Source organism: Parasteatoda tepidariorum, chromosome 9 (genome assembly GCF_043381705.1).
Source record: "Parasteatoda tepidariorum isolate YZ-2023 chromosome 9, CAS_Ptep_4.0, whole genome shotgun sequence".
Classification (NCBI taxonomy): domain Eukaryota; kingdom Metazoa; phylum Arthropoda; class Arachnida; order Araneae; family Theridiidae; genus Parasteatoda; species Parasteatoda tepidariorum.
The window spans coordinates 17958491-17984236 of NC_092212.1; the positions used below are offsets into that span (position 1 = coordinate 17958491).

The 25746-nt window shown below is 32.2% G+C and overlaps 1 protein-coding gene across 2 annotated transcripts; it reads left to right on the top strand.

Moving 5' to 3' along the window:
- LOC107456582 (cytochrome P450 2A13) lies at positions 1-24054 on the top strand. 2 transcript variants are annotated; one of them, XM_071185991.1, is made up of 7 exons: positions 1-157; positions 9855-10216; positions 12412-12745; positions 15437-15636; positions 16470-16733; positions 21773-21946; positions 23755-24054. In XM_071185991.1, exons 1-7 carry the CDS (start codon positions 57-59, stop codon positions 23922-23924), a joined length of 1605 nt encoding a protein of 534 aa, XP_071042092.1. In that variant the 5' UTR covers positions 1-56; the 3' UTR covers positions 23925-24054. The 2 variants fall into 2 exon arrangements, with proteins under 2 accessions (XP_071042092.1, XP_042896477.1); XM_043040543.2 differs by lacking the exons at positions 15437-15636; positions 16470-16733 and adding exons at positions 18011-18210; positions 20419-20682.
- Positions 24055-25746: the final 1692 nt, after the last annotated feature.

Here is a 25746-nt window from a genome sequence, read left to right on the forward strand (position 1 = left end):
TGTTCGAGAGTCACCCACGCCGCAAATGGCCTTCAGTTTCAGCTCGCCAAGGATAAATGAAAACACAATTTATCCTTTTTAGTCATATACAAATAGGCTATCCGCTTTGGAAGTCAGAGAGGTTTCATACACGTTTTAGTGTTCATCATCTGAAGAGGTAGGTTTTTAGAAATGCTTTGCTGTTATAACTTTAAGAAATAAAAAAGAACTTAATTGCAGCTTTCTATTTATTATAATTATTATATTACTTTAAAGATATGGTATGATTTTACTTGTTTCAATTTCATGGATGCCACGGGCGACTAGAAATTTAAAAGTGGCGAATTCTATCAAAAGAGATTAAAATTAGCAACTTTTTTTTTAGCATATATTTTTTAATTTATCATTGAAAGTAGATCGATGGAAACTACCAAACAAATGTCTTCACGAAGTGTGGCTTGCATCGCTTCAAGCTCATCATATGTACTTTTGACATTAATTATATTTGCTTAATATAAGGAGTATATTTAACACGTTCACGCCGGGTGTTGCGTATGAAAGCAGGACGGAAAAGAGAAAATACTGGTAGAAGAACTATTTCAATATTAGATAATATTCGGGAGGAGTTAATCTATTCTCAACAATAACAGTTTACTGTAAGGAGATTTATCACGGCGAAGAAGCAATTCAATATAAAAATTGCATCCGTTAAAAACAATTGGTAGTTATGGATTTTTATTATACCCGGAAAAAAAACTAAAAAATGAAATTTATTTGTTACCAGTTTTTACTCCGTTGCGCCGCCCGATGAGACAATCTAGCGTGACCCACCGGTGGGTCACCCCGGCGTGAACGTGTTAATAAGCTCATTGAATTATTAAAAAATATATTTATGGTAGCTGTGGTTATAATTAAATTATGAAGTATTGCAGAGTTTTGCCGGATATAGATCAGGATCATCTCTAAAAAAGAAGAGTTCCCGTCTATGAAAAATTATAATAGTGCAAAGATTTGCAAGAGTTCTCAATCTTTAACTGAAAAATGAAAAGCTTTTAAAAAAAAGATTTCGCTTATAGATACGTTCATTTAAGTAACCAAAATGTTATGATGATTATAAACTTACTAAAAGAATTTTTTTACTGCTTTTGCTACTAGTATTTATTTATTATTTTTTAAAAATTTAATTTAAATATTAACTTATGCAATAAAAATAAACTGAAGTCTAAGCAGGGTATTATGAAGTGTGGTGTGAATGATATCTAGTTCTATTTGCAAATAAAGTAATTTTTTCATTAACTATACCCTGGATATAGGTTTTTCATTAGGTTTATTAACATTATGGAATTAGATTTGTAGTTGCATATTAAATCTCTACTCTCATAGAAAGTATTAGGAATTTTATTTCGGTGGGGGAAAATTGAAGTAATAAATTATTCATTTTCAAAAGATTTTTTTCCTTCCTTTTTTTTAATCGAGTAGAAGTTGATGGAATTATAACTTAAAAACATAATTGCATTAAAATAACCCTTTGACGCAGATGGGACACCGGTGATCCTCTTATATACTTTTTTTTTCTGATGCTCTAATTACAATAATAATATTATGTAATACAATAATAATATTATATAATACAATAATAATATTATATAATACAATAATAATATTAAATATTAATAGTAAAAATGTATTTTGATATTTTTTAATCATAAAAAAAAGTCTAATTGTTTTTTAAAAAAAATCTGTTACATTGTAGATTGTCGGTATTATATTTGTACGAAAATATAAAATATAAAAAAAGTAGTTTGAAAATTTATATCAATAATTTATTTTGCAAATTAAAAGAAATTTCAATAATAAATAAGTGCAAGTTTGAAAAAAATGATTGTTTGGAAGATTTTACCTTTAACACGGAAAAAGGCACCGATTTTTCATGTTGTATTTCAGAACCATAAATTATTAAAATGCTGAATGTAATATTTTTCACTTATTTTGATCTAAATGAATACAAAATAAAGAAATAAAGTACGAAAAATATGTTTAACAGAAATTCTTCGTCGAAAGGATTAAGAGTTTAAAATCGATGATTAAAAAGTAAAATTTAAGATTTTTATTATTTAATTATTATAGGATTAGTGTTGTTGGTATTTAAATTCGTAGTAGATCGATGATTAAAAAATAAAATTAAGATTTTAATTATATAATTACTATACGATTAATGTTGTTGGTATTTAAATTCGTAGTTCGTGATACTGAAGAGGTTTTCTTGGGCTTTAGCTATTTATGGAGTAAAAACAAATGCTAGCTGCGTTCTTCTTTTTTTTAGGATATGAGTCATGCCTCTCGAGGTCATATGACCGAGTAAAACAACTTAGCGGATCATAAAGAAAATGTTCCACGTGTGTTACGACTAAACGTCTTTCTCGATTGCTTCACATTTAATAATTTTATCGTATAATGAATGCATAATGGTGCATACATCATAATACATGTTTCCAGTTTCCTCTTTCACTTAAATTTTCTCATAAAACAGCCATGTTTTATTTTTTCGTGAGATACGGGTTGACTGAGAAATTGATTTTTGAATCTTGTAATGTATATGTTTTCCTTATAGCAACAATAAATAATATTCGTTCAAACTATTAAGAAATACTATATCTATTAAAGCAGCAATTCCCAATTCAGCTACGCAATCCTAAACGACCAAACTTCTTTTGGCGGTGCGTTGACTTCAAAAAAAAAAAAGTTCATTAACAAGTGTTAATAAACTAACCGGAAATAAAACTATAAATTTAAATGGGAAAAAATTGTTATTGGGAAAAATGCTACTTGCCAATAACAGCAAGGTGAATTCTTGTTTTTCAGTTGCGCCATATATTGCCAAAAATACGTCTATAGCCAAACAGACGTCACAGTCCGTTTTCAGGGAGGACCCAACTTTTTTTTTCTTTGAATGGCAGGCACTGAACTTTATTCGTTTCGCCTTAGAAGATGCCAGAGTTGTTACTCATTTCGCGTTACCCAGTGCGAACCAAAGTCACGGAGGCGAGTAACATTGCCCACGCCACACTGCCACAAACCCGTTCATAGGGAGGGCCACATTCAGTCATCACACACAACGGAGGACAACACAAGAGAGAGACATCCATGCCCAGAGCGGGACTCGAACTCGCGGTCATTGGCTTCGCAGTCAGGAGCGCTAACCGCTCACCCACCTGGCTGGCCATACATCTATTCATTCATCAATAGAAACTTTCTATTAGAAAGTAATTTTGACCTGAACCGGAGAACAATCAATCCCCTACTCAGTACCCCCAGAGGTATAATTTGTTATGGAAACACGGAGGGAGGATTTTGTGACTCCGTCAGATTTAACGTGTACCACTCACGACGGGCATTCTTCAGTTGGCGGGATTCGAACTCACTTACGCTAGCCCAATATTCAACCAACCTGGTTATCCCGGCCCAAAGAAGTATTTACAACATAAAAGTCATCAAACTTCTATCACCTTGGTATCAGCAACAAATGAAGAAATATTTCTTTTTTAATTTAAGCAGGGGTGAGTTTAGAAGAAATAGATTTGTTAACAGGTACTGATTTGTTACAGAAGCATGGAGGACTTTGTGACCCGACAGATTTAACGTGCACCAGTCACCATTTACTACACTTCTAGTCGTCGGGCATCGAAGTCACGACTTCTTTCACATGGGCCCAACGATGAAATTTTTCTATTGCGTCATTTATAACAGTATTAAAATTTATATAGGACAGTTGAATTTTCAAATCTGCTTCGGATTTTAGTCTAGTAATTTTTGGTGTATGCATAAATCAAACAGAATTAAATAAGCTAAATGGCATAGTTTGAAAATGTTAAAAACGGTGAGAATGGTTATCAGTGATAAATAATATTTTATCCCCGAATTTGGTAACTTATTTTTGAATATTAAAGATAGATGAGAAATACTGTTACAATGGTTTGTAAATAAATATCCTTTTTTAAATTTATTCAATATAATGTTATCGGAAAAAAGTATTTTTTAAATATTTGCTATTTTTTTATTGACATTTTATTTAAATAATTTCAGGAAAAAAATGATAACCTAAATTGTAAATAAATAATCGCTTATTGGATCGATGCAAACCTAATAAAGGTTTCAAAAATCATTTTTGGTTTAAAGAAGAAAAGAAGAAGTCCGAATTCTCGGAACCTCTTTGGCCTTTCCACGGAACACTTTTTGGGAGCCTCTGTAGTCTAGGTATTACGGACTTTTAAAATTTTATAAATAAATTATTCTACTTTTAACATTTGTTGAATGCATAGATGATAAAAAACCTTATTTTCCTGCTTACTTTACCGAAGGAGGAAAACATTTATTTCATTAATATTCAATTTCTAAATTAAATCATTGATCTGATATTGCCGCTAACGGGAAATATAGCTCTTGTCAACTTGAAGAATAAAATTAGAGAACATCACAAAGATGCATTCAGGGTTACAGCAAGGGTGAAAGAACGAAACGGAAAAGAGATTGTTTAACCCATAGGTTCCCAAAGTGGTCCAAGTGGACCCCGAGGGGTCCATAGGAGACCACACGGGGGTCCACATAGACGTGAAAAGAAAACAGGGGTTCACAAGTTGTAAGTGGGGGTCCACGAAAAAGTTTCTGGTTTTCATAATAAAGAACAAAAATTTTGGCTTGGATTTACCTATCAACGTAGGCAGGTAGCATCATTCACTAGGTAGGTACTCAAAAATATTCGAGACTCAGTTCAAACACATAATTGAATATAACAATAGATAATAGTGCAAGTGTACACCACATGTCGAGACTTGCAAAGTGCTGCCCGTGCTCCCGCTTGCATTTAAATACCATACATGATGACTTCAGAAATAGATTTGAATATATTCTGACGATGGAAATACCACCATGGATCATAACCCCATTTGATGAAACGGAAGAGGCGAATGTGGTATTACAAGAGGAGCTACTTGAGCTCAGCACCAACTGAAGGTGAAATTTAAAAAAGGCTATCAAACATTTTGGCTGCAGGTAGAAATCCCCGAAAAATATCCTGGGCTGTGGGAAATTGCGAGACAATTTTTGATAGCGTTTCCCTCGTCATATCTTGTCGAAAGAAGTTTTAGTGCCGTTACCAACCTGTTAACAAAAAAAAAGGATCAGATTGTACATCACAGAACGGGGAGATTTGAGATTACTTCTTATAAAACTGAAGCCAAATATTGATAATTTGCTGTCAATTCATCAAGTACATCCGTCTCATTAAAAGTATGACTATTTTTTATTGCTGATTTACATTTCAGAGTTCATTGTTGATTTTTTGTCAATTGTTGATTGTTTGTAATAATAAATGTTTATAATTTTGTATAACCACAAGTATTATTTTAATAATTAGGACACAAGAAAATGTGCTACTTTTTTTTTCTTCGTAACTCCCCCAATTTAGGGTGATATTTTTTAGGAGTTTTGGGAATACAGTAGAAATGTAGCAGCAGGGGGTCTACCGAAAATAGTAAAACTTTGAAAGTGGTCCACGAGAAAAAAAAGTTTGGGAACCTCTGGTTTAACCATTTCAACAATGTTCCCGAGGGTCTTATAAATTTTAAAACGTGGTAGCGAAAATAAAACAAATGTCGATATTTAGTTTCTGTGTAACCACCACTAAAAATTTTTTTCCAAAGTATATGAAAATACAAGTTTCAAAGCTACTTAACGATAAAATGGTATATTAAAATAAAAATATATCTTCTAGAATTAACCTTAATTTACTACCATTACTAAAATTTTTCAAGGACTTGATTTCAGTTATACTGCCCTGCAAAAAAATAAGTAAGTAAATAAAATCAACGTGAGCGACAAAAAACCAAAACAATATATCGTCAACTAAATATTTTTTTCATAACTTTTTCTGGTTTCTAAATTAAAATATTGGCAAACGGGAACGGAATTATGTTATTATTTTTTAAAATCTGGTGGCTAAACTTAAAATTTTTAATTTGCATTAGCTGCTTTAAAATCTTTTGATATTATTAATTTAAAAACTTTCATTTATATTTTTTTCCTAAGTCCTTTTTTATTTAATTTCTAACATTGACTTGCATTTTGAGAATTTTTTTTCCAGCTTCTGCCAATTTTTTCTTCAATTTTATCTTTTCTAATTACTTTCCATCAGGCTTTGAAGTCTTTTGGCCTTAGATTTTCTCTTAATGTTCTTTGACGTAGACAAGTTATGTAATCTTTAGAATAATTTATGTAATTTTTTCCGATATTTCACACACCTAATGATTTGAACTCTTTTTTTCCTACCAGAAAAAAAAAATCTTTTCTAAATTTCTTATATCCACATGTAATAAAAAAATATCCCGGTGGCCGGAATAGCCTGGTAGGGGGCTGGATTTGCGTTCGTGTGAACGGGAGATTGAATCCAGCAGGTCAATGACTTCCTGTGTAGTGAATGGAGAATGGTGCACGCTAAATCTGTTGGGTCACAAAGTCCTCCATATTTCCATAACAAATTATACCTCAGGTGGTATTGAATCGGAGATTGATCGTTCTCTGGTTCAGGTCAAAATTACGATTTGTAGATGAATAAATGGATGTATGAATGGGTCCGCCCTATAAACGGGTGTTTCAGAAATCGAATTCTTGGCCATAGATGGTGCAACTGGAAAACAGGAAAAATAGCACCTCTTGCGTTAATGGTTTACGCTTACGACAACAATCCAGGTAAACAATAATCAACGTTATGTATTTATACCCGTAAATTTGCACGGTCGTTAACCCCTTGGGGACGGGTGATTCAGAAAAGCATTCGCACAAAATCAGAATCAAGTTGTATTTAAATAAAAAACGGTAACTTAAATGTAGTCGTTTCTAATTTTACATACTTACTTTGCTTTTACTTTAATTATTGTTAGTTTAATCATATATATAATCAATGTTAATTCAAAATATAACTAAATAGTTTTATTTTGAACAAAGTAATGGTGCATTAAATAAATCAAAAAATTATAACTCCGCCTACAAATAAACTGTTAAAGAACTACTTTGGTTACCAGTTTTATCTTTTTACCCTGATTGATACGGTTTTATGCTGTCACTTATTTGTGACAGTCGGCGCGAAAGGGTTAAAGAAATTTAAAAACTGGTTGTGAAACAATAGTTAAAGAAGAAATTATTTTCTAAAAATTAAACTACTTAAACATTTAAGAACTAAACTTATTAACAAATCGATCATATCGAAATATTTTTTTAAAATTATGAATTGATTTGTCGTGGTAGATTAAACTTGAAGATTTAATGCGTCAAAACGCTATACTGTTGCTACCACTAAGAAATTTTTTCTGAACCCTTAATGATCGGTTAATTTTCAAGAACACGGTCATAAAAGTGCCGATTTTTTTTTATCCCTGAAAATTATGTATATTTATTTTTAATTTTTGATTGGTTTTTAGCTTGAAATTTTAAAAAATTAAATTTTTAGGAAGCGCCAACATTTAGGGTAGGTTTACTATGACTTAATGTTGGTTTTCCAGCAAGCAGGAAAAATTTAAAAAAATATGTGTTTCAAGCATTAAAATTTTTTCTATTAAACTTACGTATAATATAAATAAAGATTAGTAATTTTTTCTTGTGTGATAAACTTCAAAGCATGAGATACAGAGGCCAACGTCACAATCTGCACAGTAGTACCGAGTTTCCTTCCTACACCTCTTATTGTTTTCATCTCTTCTGATAATACCCTTAAAAATATCTTGGTACTGGTGTGTAAAATGAGAAATAAAATATTTTCCGGACAAAAGAAATAAATCAGTTTTTTTTCTTTTTGGCGCGTTACTACTGAACACTCCAGCCCGGAAATATCACGGGATCGAGAAGGAAGGGGTTAACGGCTACAAGTTGGTAGCTATGCTTATTATTAACCTTTACTATACAATGTGTATTAATACTTTCTGAGAAAATTTACGAAAATTCAATTCTGCTTCCAATTTCATCTGGTGACGTCTTTTTCCGTCTTCTTCTACCTTTGTACTTAGAGTAGTATTTCGTAGGTCTTTTGCATAATCTTCTTTTACTTTCTTACTTATAGTAGTATCTAGTATTTCTTTTACATAATCTTCTTCTACCTTTGTACATATAGTAGTATCTAGTACGTCTTTTACATCATCTTCTTCAACTGTTTCATTCCTTGCAACTAACGCTTCAGTTGTAAAGTTGTTAATTCTGCGGATTCTGTCGAAACCTATCCTAGTTTCAATCCCTCCAAATCTGATTTTCTCGCTTTTGTTTTAGGAAGTCATAATAACTAAATGTTTTAATCTTAGTATATTATTGTGAAATACAGGGGTTGGACAAAATAAAGGAAACACTTTTATACTAACTCTATGTAAGCAATCTTTTTTTAGAAACAAATGCAGAGATGTCAACTTGCTCCTCTTTGTAAACAAATATTTTCCAGTGGCAAACGAAATTTAAGTTATTTTTAGTTGAATATTTTTCATTTTAAGTATTATATAAAATGTAACTTTATTGCTGTCATCTCGTGACATTGAGATCGAAAAACCACATTGCCCTTCAGAAACTCCAAGAAAAGCTGAAGGAAATAGAAACCCTGTTTCTAAACTGGAAGTTTAAAGTAAACAGGAAAAAATCGGGACTACTAATTTTTCAACATAAGAGAAAAACCACCCACCCAAAAAATTAAATTGTTTTCTCTAACGAAACTATCCCCATTGTCAAAAGCTCAAAATAGCTTGTTCTGGTCAGAAACAGTACATTTAATTGGAAAGATCAAGTCAAAACAGTTATCAACAGCGCAGTTATTACGGTTATAACAGTTATTACATATAACGTCTCTACATCTCAATGATCTGTCTTATCCTAACTTACGCATCTCCAGCTTGGTGTAACATTTCCACATAACTGCAAGAGAAACTCAAAAGATGCAAGAATAAAATACTCCGAAAAAAAATACAAGCAAGATGGTTTATCCGAAATAAGAACATACATTGCGATCTCAACATAGATTTTTTTTAGATTATCATATTGCAAAGCTAAATTGCAATTTTTTTTTAAAAAAAAAATATCATAAATTGTGCCACAGCAGGATTTAATGAAATTTTTACTTTTGAAAACATGAGAGAAGACATAAATCTCAGGTCAATAGCAGCTTATTTTTGTAGCAACGCATCTTTATCTAAAGCACAAAATATTTAATTTCCTTTTCACTCCAATTTGTATTCCAATTACCAAAAAGAGCCACCTTGAAGATAAAATTTCAAGATGGATGGGAAAAGGGTTGCTAACGGCCTCAGGTGCCCAGATATATTTTGATGATCATGATCATGATGCAGTCCTCTCGTGCGTGGTGACACTTATGAAAAGTACGCGTAATTATCCTTATTCTACAAGTTTTACTATTTAATTCTCTACCTATTTCATTATAACGTTTGCAAAAAGCGGAGCAGTTGGCATGCCTGCATATGTTTTGGAAGATTTTACACGGCAAATCTGTTGGCATAATTTAAAAGATCATGTTTGAAGCTTTTAAAAATGGTGTCCTCCTTATCCGTGTAAACTTAGTATCGTTTTTCAATGTCACTGTAATTAACTTCTTCTAGTTTACATAGACTTAGTATAGAAGTATTTGCATTATTTTGTTAACAACCTGTATTAACGATACTTAAAGGTTAGGTTTGCTTCGAGTATTGTTTCAAAGCTAGAATTAATCATTTTAAAGGACAACTGACCCCTTAAAATGTGTAACTCCTACGTTTTGAAAGTAAATAGCATAGTTGTTTTACATTAATAAATAATTTTAGAATTATTTTCTTAAGCTCTGTTTTCGATTTTTTTAGGACTCGCACAATGCAACTAAGCGCTTCTGAACTTGCCAACAATATATCCTCGTTCTACATTGCCATTGCAGTTGTTGTTCTAAGTTTTTTGTATTATCGCTACAAAACGAGAGGAATACCTCCTGGACCAACAGGAGTTCCTTACCTCGGTTTGTGGCCGATTCTGAGACATGACATATGCCATCTGCAACTTCAGGAATATGGAAAAAAGTATGGAGATATCTTCAGCTTCACCTACACAGGACGCTTGCTCATTCATTTAGGAACAACTAAAGCAGTCAAGGAAGCTCACATAACTAAATCCGATTGTTTCTATGAAAGGCCGGATACTTTTAACCTTATTCACTACTTTTTAGATGGAGGTTTGTCTATTGTATATATATCTATACAAAATATTTACCTAAGCAAATTTTTACATTAACCATTTGATAAACTTCATTGGCCATTTACCATTATGCATTTCACTTTAAAGTTTCATTTAAAAATGAATATGCAAATCCCTTCCGGACCCAGGTACTTAAATTCTACAACGAGAAAAAGTGGGGATCATCAGAAAAAAAAATTATTTCTCTCTTACTCAATTGCTTAATTAAAATACAGTGGTGGCCAAAAGTGTGGACACTTTTTGAAAGTTTCATGTTTTTCAACTTTGTGTGCTTGTAGAATATATTAATTTTCTCTATATATGACATCCTGNCCATCTGCAACTTCAGGAATATGGAAAAAAGTATGGAGATATCTTCAGCTTCACCTACACAGGACGCTTGCTCATTCATTTAGGAACAACTAAAGCAGTCAAGGAAGCTCACATAACTAAATCCGATTGTTTCTATGAAAGGCCGGATACTTTTAACCTTATTCACTACTTTTTAGAAGGAGGTTTGTCTATTGTATATGTATCTGTACAAAATATTTATCTATGCAAATTTTTACATTAACCATTTGATAAACTTTATTGGCCATTTACCATTATGCATTTCACTTTAAAGCTTCATTTAAAAATGAATATGCAAATCCTTTCTCAACCCAGGTACTTAAATTCTACAACGAGAAAAAGTGGGGATCATCAGAAAAAAAAAATTATTTTTTTCTTACAAGAGTAAAATTAGTTGTTAAATTACTGTTCTATTGCTGGATGCTGGATATTGGGGTTATCTCAGCGTTTGGTGCGAAGCGCCACTAACCGATTCATCGAATCTGTTTTGTCGTATTCTAGGAGGTCCTAAATATCATTGAAGTTGTAGTATGTTGCAACAACAAATCAAGTTCTTAAAGAAGTAAATCTTTAGTTTTGAAGTGAAAATCATCTTTGGAATGGGGAGATCCCCTTGAGTAGAGTTGTATGATAAAGTTAATAGTACATATTTTGATAGTATGCAGTCTGAGCATAAAAAGGCGGTAATTGGGTTGAAATTCGAATTATCACGGATTATATCAATATCGAACAACTTATTGAAATCTGAGTTAAGTTACTGTTAAATTTTGGGTTATTATTATACTTATGTTATGTTAGTATATTATTAACCTGGTATACCTCAGTATACTTGGATTAGTATATACTTATATTATTATATTAACTTATATTAGTACACCATCTGGATTTACTTGTAATTCACTTATATTAGTCACTTATTTTCTATTCAGTATGCTATCTTCTTTAAAAAGATTCAGTACTACAGATGACTCATCTCAACACACGGGTCAAAGTAGGTCATCGAAGTCAAACATCACTGTCTGCGATCAGTGAGAGAGAAAGGACGATCAATTTGATCAGATTTTGAAGAGACCGAGAGTGTATGGTATCGCGAACTGTTGTATCGTATAGTGTGAGTGTGGGTCGCGTGCTAGCAAAACGGATAAACTATTATCTTCGTAGAGGCTCAAAATTGTGATGGTGTCTTCTCGGATCAACCTCAGAGATGTATCCCAGACCAATAGCTCATTGAGCAGCTCTAGTGCAAGAAAATTAAGTACTTCTTTTAATACCTAAAAAAAAGAGTCGTGGTGAGTCAGGAGATAGAAAATTCGCCTCCACTGAGATGAACCGGGGTTCGATTCCCAGCGATGGCTGGTCGATACGAATTCCTCACTCGGTTCGCACCAACCACAATGCTGACGTAAAATATCCTCAGTGGTAAATGGATCATGGATTAGAGTCCCCTTGCCGTCAGGCTAACCGTGGGAGATTTTCGTCATTTTCCGTCTCAATGTAGCGCAAATCCGGGGGTTAGTTGTCTCAAAAAGTCCTTCACGAAGGCAAAATTTATTCTAATACTTGATCCTGAAGTTCCCTTGTCTTCTGGATTAAGTTCGAAATTACAAGGCTACGGAGTTGAACATTAGAAGTTGTAAACCCAAAGTTGGATCGACTGTTCGACAACGTTTAGAAAACAAAATGAAATACTTAAAAAGACTCGTTGAATTTTGCCAATGCTTATTTTTTCATTTACAATTAGTTTGTTGAGCTTGGCTTAATTATTATCTTACAAAATTTCGGTTTTCTGCACTACTTTCCCGTTTTTTGTTACTATTTCTAAATGTAACTGTCAATTTCCAGGTGTCCCCAGTCTGAACGGAGAAAAATGGAAGACAGTGAGAAAGTTCTTCATTCAACAATTCCGAGAACGTGGAATGACAACTATAAAGGAGAGCTTTTCTGGTCCTATTTATGACACCGTTCGAGAAACCATTGATGATCTTAGGAAAGCGAATAGTCAACCAGTTGACATCGCAGGAATACTTCTGACGAAATGCAACAAAATAATGCGCCAAACTCTCTTTGGTAATGACGGCATGACTGAGCAAGAGCTCACAGATTTTTGCAACGCATATTTTGCAAACTTAATGAGCCAAACCAGCGTAAACCTTCTTCTTGTTGGATACTTCGCTAAGTATGTATTTTCATTAAATTAAATGATTTATTGTAACATAGTTGATAGCTTAAGAGTTTATTTTTATACTTAAATGTAGTAATAAAGTTGATTTTTTTAAAATTAATTCTTAAAGTTATATGGGGTCCCGCAGTGGACTGATCGTTAAGACACGGTTCCCATCAGATCACCGAAGTCAAGCATCACTGGCTGCGGTCAGTGTGCGGGTGGGTGACCACTTGGATCAGTCTGCGTAGGGACCGAGGGTGTGCGGTATGGGTCCTCGTTAAACTGTGCTACCGTAAAGTGCTCGACTTCGCGTGCAGGTCGTCGGGCTACCGAAGCGGGGGTGCCATCCCCTCTGCAGAGGATCAAAATTGTGATGGCATGTCTTCGGATCATCCTCAGGGATGTTTCCCAGACCGTCGCCAATAGCCCATTGTGCAGCTCTAGTGCGACGTAAATGAACAACAACAACAACTAAAGTTACATGGGGGAGATTTCCGTATCCTGGTCTGTGGCAGAATAATCGCCAAGTCTTCGAAACTTCCGGGCAGCGGTCCGCGAGAAACTAAAAGAAAAAACATCACAGAAAGGGACCAACTCGATAGGTGTAAACTCGTAACCCCCGCTGATCAAACATCTACATGTTCATTTATTATTATTTTTTTTAAATAGCAAGTTTAAAATCTATTTGGCAATTTGGCGATTGTAGTTGGCTCAACAGATCACGATACGGAAATATCCCTGTCATATGTTTTATTTAATTTTCTGTGGGGCAGAAAATTTGAAGTTAATTATTAGGCAAGAAAATCTCTCGGAATTGTGGTTATCGTATGTTTATTCACTTATCTACATATTAACTAAATTACAAAGCCCCTGCTGGGTAAGGGGCATCTATTTCTTCATCATAAATGTGGGGAATATAAAAGGATGAGCAAGGAATAATGCAAAAGCAAATCTATTTAGATAAAGAGTCAAAGCAATTCATTAACCTCTTCAAACCTAACGTATTTTGACTAAGTATTGCCTAAAGTTTGTTTTAAACTGGTCACTAAAATTTTAAAATTATGCATGCTTTGAAGTGTTTATTTCTGTTAAAAATATTTTCATATTGTTTATAGTGGTGTGAAAACTTAGAAACTGATTTTTATAAAACTAAGGTAGAAGTTAACTTTGAGCAGTCTTGAGAAAAGTTTGTCAACATTCTTTAATTTTTCGAAATTCTAGCTACCCTGTATTTGATGAGTTTGAAGAGTTTAAAACTGAAGTGGAAATAATTTATCCATTCGTAAAAAAAGGGAATGATTTAATTTATTTTTATATTTTCTGAAATTCAAAATAACTGATAAAAATCGAGCACTTAAAGATATAAATATATTGCAATTTATGTAAATATATTACAAATATATCTTGGGCAATTTTTATCCCACCATCACTGAAAGATAGACACTTTAACTACTACGGTTCCCCGTAGTTTCAGAAAATATTTTTTCCAGTGGTCGTTAGTGTAATATCAGATTAGCAAGGGTATGTCAGCTATTAAATCAGATAATATAAAATTAGAATTAAAAGAATTTTATCCACCACTAAACACAAATAATTTAAACAGATATACATATAAGGCCATATAGACGACTGCTTTTTTGGGGCCTCCCTGGCCGAGCGGTATCACCCGTCAAACGCAGTGTGAAGCGTGGAGGTGGCGGGTTCGAATCCCGTCGTAACCCTGGATGTATTCTTCGTGATCTTCTTCAAAAATTATGCAACCACAATGAATACCAAAATAAAATCTTCCTGATTTATAATTATCAGAAAAAAGTGGTATAAACAAAGTTAGTATTTCATCCAGAGTAAAAACTTTAAGATCAACATAAAAACTAACATATAAAAAAATAATACAAACAATTTAAAAACATGCAATTTCAATTACGAAAAGGAAGAACAATTACGCAAGCTGTTTGAATGAGATCCATTTTTTCAAATATTCTAGTTTTAATGGATGAAACTAGTGTTTGATATGAAGTTCGGTGGGTCTGTTTAATACTTGGTTTCAACACCATTGATATAAAATACTGCCCATTTGCATTAACTCTTAGTGCTAAGTCATTCCATAAGTTCTCTATTGGGTTGAAATCTGGTGACTTAGCTGGCTATTTCAGAGTTTCAAAATTGTTTACATGAAACCAATGTTTTCAATTTTACTGGAATGAATACTTGCGTTGTCTTGCTGGTGTGTCCAATTTTGCAAAAAACTCTACTTTTGGTAAGATCGGAAATTCTTTTTGCCCGAAACGACTGCAACTGAACCCACACAACTGTAAGCAGGACATTCCCTGATCCTTTCAGAGCCTCCGTCTGATGGACGTTTGCGGAATATTTCTTTTTCTTTTCCTAAATCATGTCAATAGTATCAATAGTACTTGCATCTGTTATTTGTATCCATTGGTTTTCGAAAAAAAGGAATAGAACATTGCCGTTTAAACGGTTAAATATTGATCAGAGATTAATATTGAACTTCCGAACTGGCAAAAGTAGTTGGGGATTTACTAAATTATTTTAAACACTTACAATGTTCAAGCAATGCTGTTTTTTTGGGGAAATAAATGTCCAAGTGTTAGTAAACTGAATTAGAATCTATTTTAAAGTTAACTAGTACAAAACAACGTTAAAATGTAATTTCTAACAATCATGTTTTTTTTGTCTCTACAGGTATTTTCTTTTCCCATTTCATATGAATGTAAAGGAAGCTAAAAAAGTTCACATGACCATGATTGACATGTTAACAAAGGTAATTAACAGGCGCAAAGCAACTTACGATGAAAATAATATACGTGATTGCATTGATGCTTTCTATTATGAAAAAAAGCAAAGAGAATTAAAGAAAGATCCCACAGCTGAATATTTTACAGGTAGGTATTTTTTACTCCTTACTTACCAAAACATTTTCTACAAATTTTAATTAAATAAGCAGCTTTAAACTTTTTCTGACTTGAGATAGATACGTAAGAGTCGATGTACAAATTACCAACATTCAATTAAATGCTTAGCTATTTTGTAGAATGCATTTTGTTTTTAAACAAAATATAAAATTACTATATACTAGCGTAATCCCTGTATCGAAGGTACTTAGATTTTGCATTTCTCATTCTATAGAACGTCTCAGCAGTAAAACATTAATTGTTTCATACGTTACCGATTTGTCATTAGTTATTCTGTCGAATACATATGCAGACATTCCAACTCACTCGGCTTCTTTTTTTCTTCAAAGAAACAAAATTAAAATTATTTTTAGATAAGTATTTTTCATTTTAACCTGTGTGGACAAATACAACCCAAACCCCCTTTTTATTAGTCATTTAATGAAATTAATTTAAATGTGGAAAGTATTAAACCGTTTCGTACTTTGGCGTCCTGACGTTTTAAAGAATCCCTTGGAAATTTGTTAAACATTAATCATTTCATATTTAGCCTGTCGATTCTAGGTACACTATTAGAATGTCGAATATCATACATTTACAGCAACTTATACAATGTATGTTTAATCATATTAACTTAGTCGATTCTAGGTACACTGTAGAATGTGGAATATCATTACATTTACAGCAACTCATACAATGTATGTTTGAATCATATTTAGCCAGTCAATTCTAGGTACACTATAGAATGCCGAATATCATTCATTTACAGCAACTAAAACAATGTATGTTTAAATTTGCAAACTTATTAAACGATGTTATTTCAGATAAGGCTCTGTTGAAATCTTTGATTCAAATTGTGGGTGATGGAGTGCTGGCTCTGGCGATATTTCTTAGCAATTTTATTCAAGCTGCTGTTGTAAATCCGGAAGAGCAAGAAAAAGTCTATCAGGAACTTTTAGAAGTGGTGGGTCCAGATAGAAATCCCGAACTGGATGACAAGAGCAAACTAACTTATACTAACGCCTACATCTCAGAGGTCTTCAGAACATCGGGAGTATTCACCGTCTTGGCAAGCATGGAGTGTAGTAGTAAGCATTGTTTGTGAAAGTTAATTTTTTAAAAATCGGTATTGATTCTAGCTATAAATTAATGAAAACTACGTCATTTGCTTATATAAATAAAACAAAGAAACTGGATTGGTAAGGTACTACTTGATTTAAAATTTCATTCACTAAATTAACTATTTGGAAATAACAGTCGNGTCGAGCACTTTACGGTAGCACAGTTTAACGAGGACCAATACCGCACACCCTCGGTCCCTACGCAGACTGATCCAAGTGGTCACCCACCCGCACACTGACCGCAGCCAGTGATGCTTGACTTCGGTGATCTGATGGGAACCGTGTCTTAACGATCAGTCCACTGCGGGACAGTATTTCATCCAGAGTAAAAACTTTAAGGTCCACATAAAAACTAACATATAAAAAAATAATAAAAACAATTTAAAATTGTGCAATTACAGTTACACAAAGAACAATTATGCAAGATGCTTGCATGAGATTCATTTTTTCAAATTCATTTCTCAAAATTTTTTCAATTGATTCATTTTTTCAATTCTAGTTTTAATGGATTAAACTAGTTTTTGACATGAAGTTCGGCGGGTCTGTTTAACTTGATTTCAACACCATTGATACAAAATGCTTCCCATTTGCATTAACTCTTAGTGCTAAGCCACTCCATAAGTTCTCTATTGGGTTGAAATCTGGTGACTTAGCTGGCCATTTCAAAGTTTCAACAATGTTTACATAAAACCAATTTTTTAAATTTTACTTGAATGAGTAGTTGCCTACTATATCCAATTTTCTCTGCCAAAAAATTCTGCTTTAGTAAAGGTTGACTTTTGGTAAAGACATTTGAAGGACATTTTGGTAAGCTCGGAAATTCATTTCCCCCGAAACGACAGCAACTGTAAGCAGGACATCTCCTGATCATTACAGAGCCTACGCCTGATGGGCACTTACGAAATATTTCGTTTTCTTTTCCAAAATCATGCCAATAGTACTTGCATCTATTATTTGCATCAATGGGTTTTCGAAAAAAAGGAATGGAACATTGTCGATTAAGCGATTAATTATATTGATCATAGATTATTATTGAACTTTTGGATTGGTAGCAGTAGCTGGAGATTTACTAAATTATTTTAATGTTCTTACATAATTATTTTAATATTATTATAATATTCAAAAAATGGGAAATAAATCTCCAAGTGTTAGTAAAATAAATCAGAATTTAATTTGAAGTTAACAAGTAGAAGACGACGTTAAAATATAAATTTTAACTGTCATGTTCATTTTTTTTACTATAGGTATTTTCTTTTCCCATTTCATATGAATGTAAAGGAAGCTAAAAAAGTTCATATGACCATGATTGACATGTTAACAACGGTAATTAACAGGCGCAAAGCAACTTACGATGAAAATAATATACGTGATTGCATTGATGCTTTCTACTATGAAAAAAAGCAAAGAGAATTAAAGAAAGATCCCACAGCTGAATATTTTACAGGTAGGTATTTTTTACTCCTTAGTCACCAAAACATTTTCTACTTTGAAATAAATAAATATAAAGCAAGTACGATGCTTGCAAATTATAATTAAATAAGCAGCTTTAAACTCTTTCTGACTTGGGAATGGATACGTAAGTGTCGATGTACAAATTACCAACATTCAGTTAAATGCTTAATTATTTTGTAGAATGCATTTTGTTTTTAGACAAAACATAAAATTACTATATTCTAGCGTAATCCCTGTATCGAAGTTCCTAGATTTTGCATTTCTCATTCTATAGAATGTCTCAGCAGTAAAACATTAATTGTTTCATACTTTACCGATTAGTCATTAGTTAATCAGTCGAATACATAGGCAAGCATGCCAACTTACTTCGCTTCTTTTTTTTTCAAAGTTACAAAATTTAAACTATTTTTATATTAGCATTTTTCATTTTAACCAGTGAGGACGAATGCAACCTAAACTCAGCTGAACAAATTAATAGCATGTTTAAATAAAATACTAAATAACGAACGCTATAAATGATACTATGCACCATGACCTCAAATACAATACAATAGATAAACAAAAGCCATACAATAGATAAACAAACAGCCAAATTAAACATAAAATTTTACTAAAAAGCAACCTCTTGCTGGGAGCCAACTTCAACGAAAGCTTCGTATTTGAAAACCTAATAGACCTAGAAGACAACCTAGATAACCTAGAAGACAAGGTCATTAGGCCGATTGCTGTGACGTAACAATTAAAGGTACATAACCTCATCTTCATTATAGAAGCTGCATTATCGCTCAAGATGAACTTTTTAAAATTATTTATGACTCTATAGTTTAATCGCCACGTCCTATATAACTACATAGTCATAACTGAATGTTCATCTGACATCAAGGATGCTCCTTTTAATCCATTTGCATTCCTACCACTTCATCGAATTATCACATTAAAGTTCAAAATGAATGGGTAAAGAGAGCAGCAAGCCACCTCAGGCACACAGATATTTTTTTATTTAGTTCAGTATTTTATCCTTTTAAGTAATTTTTTCACCACTACACATCGAAAATTCTAAGTATCATATGAAATGCAACTTTATTACAAATATATTGTGGTAAAACTTTTAAAGAGTTGGCTGTTGTTGTTGTTACTTTACGTCGCACTAGAGCTGCACAATGGGCTATTGGCGACGGTCTGGGAAACATCCCGGAGGATGATCCGAAGACATGCCATCACAATTTTGATCCTCTGCGGAAGGGATGGCACCCCCGCTTCGGTAGCCCGACGACCTGCGCGCGAAATTAAAGAGTTGGCGTAATCATCCTTATTCTGCAAGTTTTGAGCCGCGATGGCTCAGGGGATAGAGCCTTTCTATGAGGTGAACCGGGTCCGAATCCCAGCGATGGCTGGTCGATACGAATTCCGCATCCGGCTTGCACTGACGTGAAATATCCTTGGTGGTAGACGGATCATGGGTAAGAGTCCCCTTGCCGTCAGGCTAACCGTGGGAGGTTCTCGTGGTCTTCTTCTCCATGTAACGCATAGTTCCATCAAAAATTCCTCCCCGATGGCAAGTTTTTCCCGATACTTGATCCAAGAGTTCCCTTGTCTTTTGGATTGAGTTCAAAATTACAAAGCTACGTGGTTGAACATTAGTATTCGTAAACTCAAAAATTGGGTCAGCTGTTCAACGACGGTTATAAAAATAGTATTAAAAAAATCTGCAAGTTTTACTATTTAATTCGCTACCAATTTATTAAAACTTTTGCTGAAAGCGAAGTAGTTCGGATCTCTGCAAGGTGAAAAAAATTAATTATTCCATACATCATACTTTCCGATTGATTTTTAACAAAATAAAAAATTTTTTTTCTATGCTTTGCCTGAGGGTTGTATAAAATGTATGTAAGCTTTTTATTAGTCATTTAATGAAATTAATTTGAATGTTGAAAATATTAAACCGTTTCGTACTTTGGCGTTCTAAAGAATCCCTTGGAAATTTGTTAAACATTAATCATTTCATATTTAGCCTGTCGATTCTAGGTATACAATTAGAATGTCGAATATCATACATTTAAAGCAACTCATACAATGTATGTTTAATCATATTTAGCCAGTCGATTCTAGGTATACACTATAGGCCGAATATCATACATTTCTAGCAACTCAAACAATGTATGTTTAAATTTGCAAACTTATTAAACGATGTTATTTTCAGATAAGGCTCTGTTGAAATCTTTGATTCAAATTGTGGGTGATGGAGTGCTGGCTCTGGCGATATTTCTTAGCAATTTTATTCAAGCTGCTGTTGTAAATCCGGAAGAGCAAGAAAAAGTCTATCAGGAGCTCTTAGAAGTGGTGGGTCCAGATAGAAATCCCGAACTAGATGACAAGAGCAAACTAACTTATACTAATGCCTACATCTCAGAGGTCTTCAGAACATCGGGAGTATTCACCGTCTTGGCAAGCATGGAGTGTAGTAGTAAGTATTGTTTGTAAAGTTAATTTTTGAAAAATCGGTATTGATCCTATCTATAAATTAATGAAAACTACGTTATTTGCTTATATAAATAAAAACAAAGAAACTGGATTGGTAAGATATTACTTGATTTAAAATTTTATTCACTTACAAAATAACTATTTGGAAATAACAGTCGACTTTTTTCAAGCACGTCCTCTTCGACGTCAAATATAAAATTTTCAAACTGTGAAGTTTGAAAATAAGAAAATTTTGCAGTTGTAACTCCTTTCTTCCATTTTACGCACACAAAAAAATAAGTCTAGTAAGTTTTGAAAAATGCGTCCATTATCAAAATCTATAAATTAAATCAGAATCTGTTATAATTTTTTTTTTTTTTTTAAAATAAAAAAAGGCAATCTATTTCGAAATGTCGAGTGATCGATCATGTTATTTATTTCCTCGATTTTGTGAAATAGTCATCATAACTTGACTGTCTTTAGAGCCAGAAATAGCAAGTTTCGACTGCAACTCCAGCAGAAGTTCATTTGGAACATTAAGCGGCTGAGCACGGCGCTTCATGGAACATAATAAATTATTTGCTGCGAAGAATCCCCACAACGCTCCAATTTGCAGATCCCAGCCTGTCGCAACTCGTGCTGGTTGAATAATGCTATTTTTATAATCATTTTTTAGTANTGGCGATCACGAGTCGCCAACAAATTTATGAGAATTATTACAACCATGCAACTGAAACATTTAGCCTTGGAAAATTAGAATAAAAAGTTATAAATAGATTTTTGTTTTCGATTAGAGGCGACAGTGAATTTATATGTCTGCCTAGCAATGAAATAAAAAAAAGTATCCGTTACATTGATCTAGAAGAGAAGAAATAAATATTTTATGTTCGTTTTAAAAGATTAAGTTTTTGATTTATTTTAAATATAATTCTATTAATAAAAATAAGCTTAAGTAATGAAAGATATTTTAAAAGATAGGAAATAAATATGTAATGCCAATTGTGGTATCACTCTCACTTTAAAATGGGAACTTAAGATTGAATACATAAGCGATTATTAAGATCTTGAAAAATCTAATGCTGTTTACTTTGTAGAGGAAACAACACTTGGTGGTTACAGAATTCCAAAAGGAGCCATTACTGTTTATAACTTCTGGTCAGCACACATGAACCCTGATGATTATGATGAACCTGAGATATTCAAACCGTCCAGATTTATTGCCAAGGATGGGCAAAAGAAACCAGATCTTCTGTCACTATTTGGAATAGGTGAGATTTAATCACCCACCCAAGATGGGTAAAAATCTCCAATGGTACAGATTATAAACTTGACGCTATTCAAAGCTTAATATCTCAGCATAATAAGTAATTTCTTTTTAATACAACCATGATGGGTAAAAATCTTCAGTTATAGATTACAAGTTTAATTCTGATCAAAGCAGTAAAGTTCAATAACTTATTATAATTTAGCATCTTTTTCCTTGTTTATTTTTGCTTTACTCCTGGTGCAAGTCGTGCACCCTCATACGTTAGTGTTGGCATAATGTTCAGGTATCGAGATTAAGTTCAGTTTGCAAATTATCATTCAGATTGAAATTTTGAAGGTTGGTAAATTGTTAACAAGGTAAGAAGTGTTTTATAACGGTTCTTTTTTTTTCAAATGACAATTCTTACGTCTTTAAACACAAATAATAAATCAGATAACAAATACACATATACAAGAAATAATACTCAAGAGAGTCTCAAAACACAATGATCACGTTGAGAGCCAAATGGTTTCAAAATACACCTAAAACAGTTCCCTGGAAGTATAGGCAGTCAAGAGCTTGCAGCGCTTCCTACTGTAGAAAACATGATCCATAGCGAAACTTAAAAAAATTATGCTGTTTCCATTCTAATTGTTGCTTAAAGGAAATACAAATGTTTAAAATCTTATCGAATTTATAACATTTAATATGCATAACAACATTTTGTTTGTCAAAGGCGTTTTCTAAATGTAAATTTTTTTAAACATTTGTTGCGATGTGCCATTGTGGAAACTCAGAAGTTAACTAACACATTTTGTGATTTAAGATTGATAATCCCACATTTCATTTTTATGTTTAATTCAAGAATTCACTTACAAGAAGATATTTTCCCCCAATCAGTGCACACTAAAACATCCATATTTGCAAATTTCCCCCCTTTAATATGAGGGTTGACTGGTGACAATTAATTAATTTAATTGCATCGATATGGTGTCCAGTGAGAAGATATTTTCAAATTTCTTGACTTTTCCCTGTAAGTCTGCAAATAATATTTAACATTGAATTTCATTAAATAAAAGAAAACTTTATCAATTAAAATATATAATCAATCAGAGAAAAATAAAAAATACTAACGAACAGATTACTATTATAAAATAAACACTATGTATTTGAAAATTATGTATGTATTTATTCTAGACCTTAAAAAGGGCAGGGTGCTAGAAACTGCAAAAGGCATTATATCACCCTAAAAAGAACCCCTATCACAAAAAGTATTGCATTTCACAAAAATCTGCATAGCTTTTAAAAAACCGAAAATATGCTAAGTTTTTAATCTTATCATTAAAAAAAAAAAAAAATCTTATTTTCAAAGAGATAGTTGAACTTACAAATAATTTTGCAGTTAAATTAGCACATTCTATAAACTGTTTTGAAATGGGCAATTTGAAATGTAAGTAATAATAACGTTTTTAAAATATCGGGATTTCAAAAAAGATAATATAATGGCTGAAAAATGATAAGTAACCATAATAACTGCCGAAAAAGGGATCATAATTTAATATGGATTTGAATTGTAATTGTCGCGAATTGAGCGCGTAAAAAATTAATAACTAAAGCACGAATGCCCTTTTTTACAAGTGCATGGCAACTAAATAACAATAAGGAAGTAAATGAAAGAAAAATCCTAAGGAGAGAAAACAAAGTTTAAGTTATCACAAAGAACATAATACATTATTATAAGTATTTACACACAAACAATATAAATGTATGAGCAATGCACTTGCACTGGAGATTACTATTTCATTGAATTGATTTTTCTTTCTTTTATAGGCAAGCGAGCTTGCATGGGAGAAGGTTTTGCTATGTTACAAGTGTTTCTTTTTATAACAACTGTGTTGAAGAATTTCCGTTTGACAAAACCTGAAACAAAAGTGAAAGAACAATCTGAATTGTTCTTCCTTTTTGAGAAAATGGAAGTATGTGCTCATCCGAGGAATTAACTTTTCTAGGGAAATTTTTATAAAGGTAGTTTGCAGACTAATTTTTATCAAACCATTACTAACAATGTAGACAGTGTGAGGTTTATCATAGATGCATAAAAGTGTTCAATAAAATATCAATTCAAATGTATATTGAATGTTTGCCATTTTAAGCACAATAGAACATAATTCCTATCACTTTGTTGCTATTATGACTATGTTGCCATGACGACTGTAGGAAAATGATGAAAGATATACCTAAATTTCTATTTATTCCAAAATAAAATTTAAATACTTCTAGATCAAAGATTAATGAATTTAATTAGCGCTCAGTAGCTGTGCCACAGCTTATAAACTTAAACTTGTCAAAAAAAAAAAAAATGAATTAAAATGCATAGATCAAGGATTAAAATTTTTTTTAACTGAGAATTGAGCTAACTGGGGATTATACTTTGATAACTGGGGATTATACTTTGTGCTACAAAAATCTATTTGTAAATTTAATTTAAAAAACTATATTAACCTGAATAGCTTTTGTTTTAACAATTGGATTTGTAAGTATTTTAATCTAATGGTTCAAAAGATTAATTAATACACTGTTAAGTAATGAAATCAGACACAGAAATGTTTTTTCTTCGAGTATAAACAAACATTTTTTGTCGGATTAGAAATTTTGGCCATTTATGGAATAGCCACAATCAAGAAAATATAGTTTAGTCTGGAAATCAATTGCAACTTGGATTACTTAATGCTAATTTCAATGTTCACATTTTTGGTCATAATTTAAAATCAAAGGCTGTAAACTTATTAACAACCAGGCAGTTATTATTAGTCAAATTTTTTTTAACTGCAAGACGTATATTTATAACTTTATTAACAGTTTTAAAAAGAATTAACGATATTGGTATAATAGTTTAAGTTATAAAACGTCAAAAATATAAGTTTTAATTTCTTGAGAACTATTCAACCAATTTCGCTTAAATTTTGTCATTTTGAATAAGCAGTTTAAGGTTACCAGGGGAGATTGCGAGCCCAACTCAAAAATCATGAAAATTTCTTAAATAAAATCATTAATGACACATTTAAAAAAATTAATGTCTTTATAAATGTAAAGCATTGATATTTTCACAACATGATATTCTAAATAAATTATATGCAGTATAATTTAAATTAATTATTTTGTACAAGTTTACTTATATCTCTAATCACATTTATTATTCTACCAGAAAAAATATTTACAAATGAAAGAGATGCCAAGCATAAATTTTAGTTCTAATGTCTTTAAATAAAATATACAAGAATTTTTATACATAAATGTGATCCATGATTTCTCGAAACTTCTGGACTCAGGATTTCCGGATCGCGGTTAGCGAAAAATCCTGACTTTTTCCTGGGTGATGTAAAAATGAGTATGTTTTAGAATTCAAATTTTTACTGTTATTAAATAATAAAAATTTATTCCTTCCATAAAACTACCTTTCACTAAATGAATTTCATAAGTGTAAGAATTATTTGAATTATTACTAGTTTTAGAGATACCACAAAAAGCACAATAAGTGGAATTAACATTAAGGAACTCAAACTTTCAACTGTTCTCCTGACTAAACAAATAAGTACTATACTTTAAAATTTTTCTTAAACAGAACAAACAAGGAGAGGAACTATAACATAATATTGCACAATAGAGTTATCATAAACAAGTAGAGAAAAGTAAAATGACAGTGTTCAAGACAATAAAAAACCTTTTAATGCTACTAAGAGTTAACTATAATTCTGAAAGGTCTCAAGTGCTTTAGAAAGCAGACAAAAACGTACTATAAAAATGGTAATTAAATCTTGCATG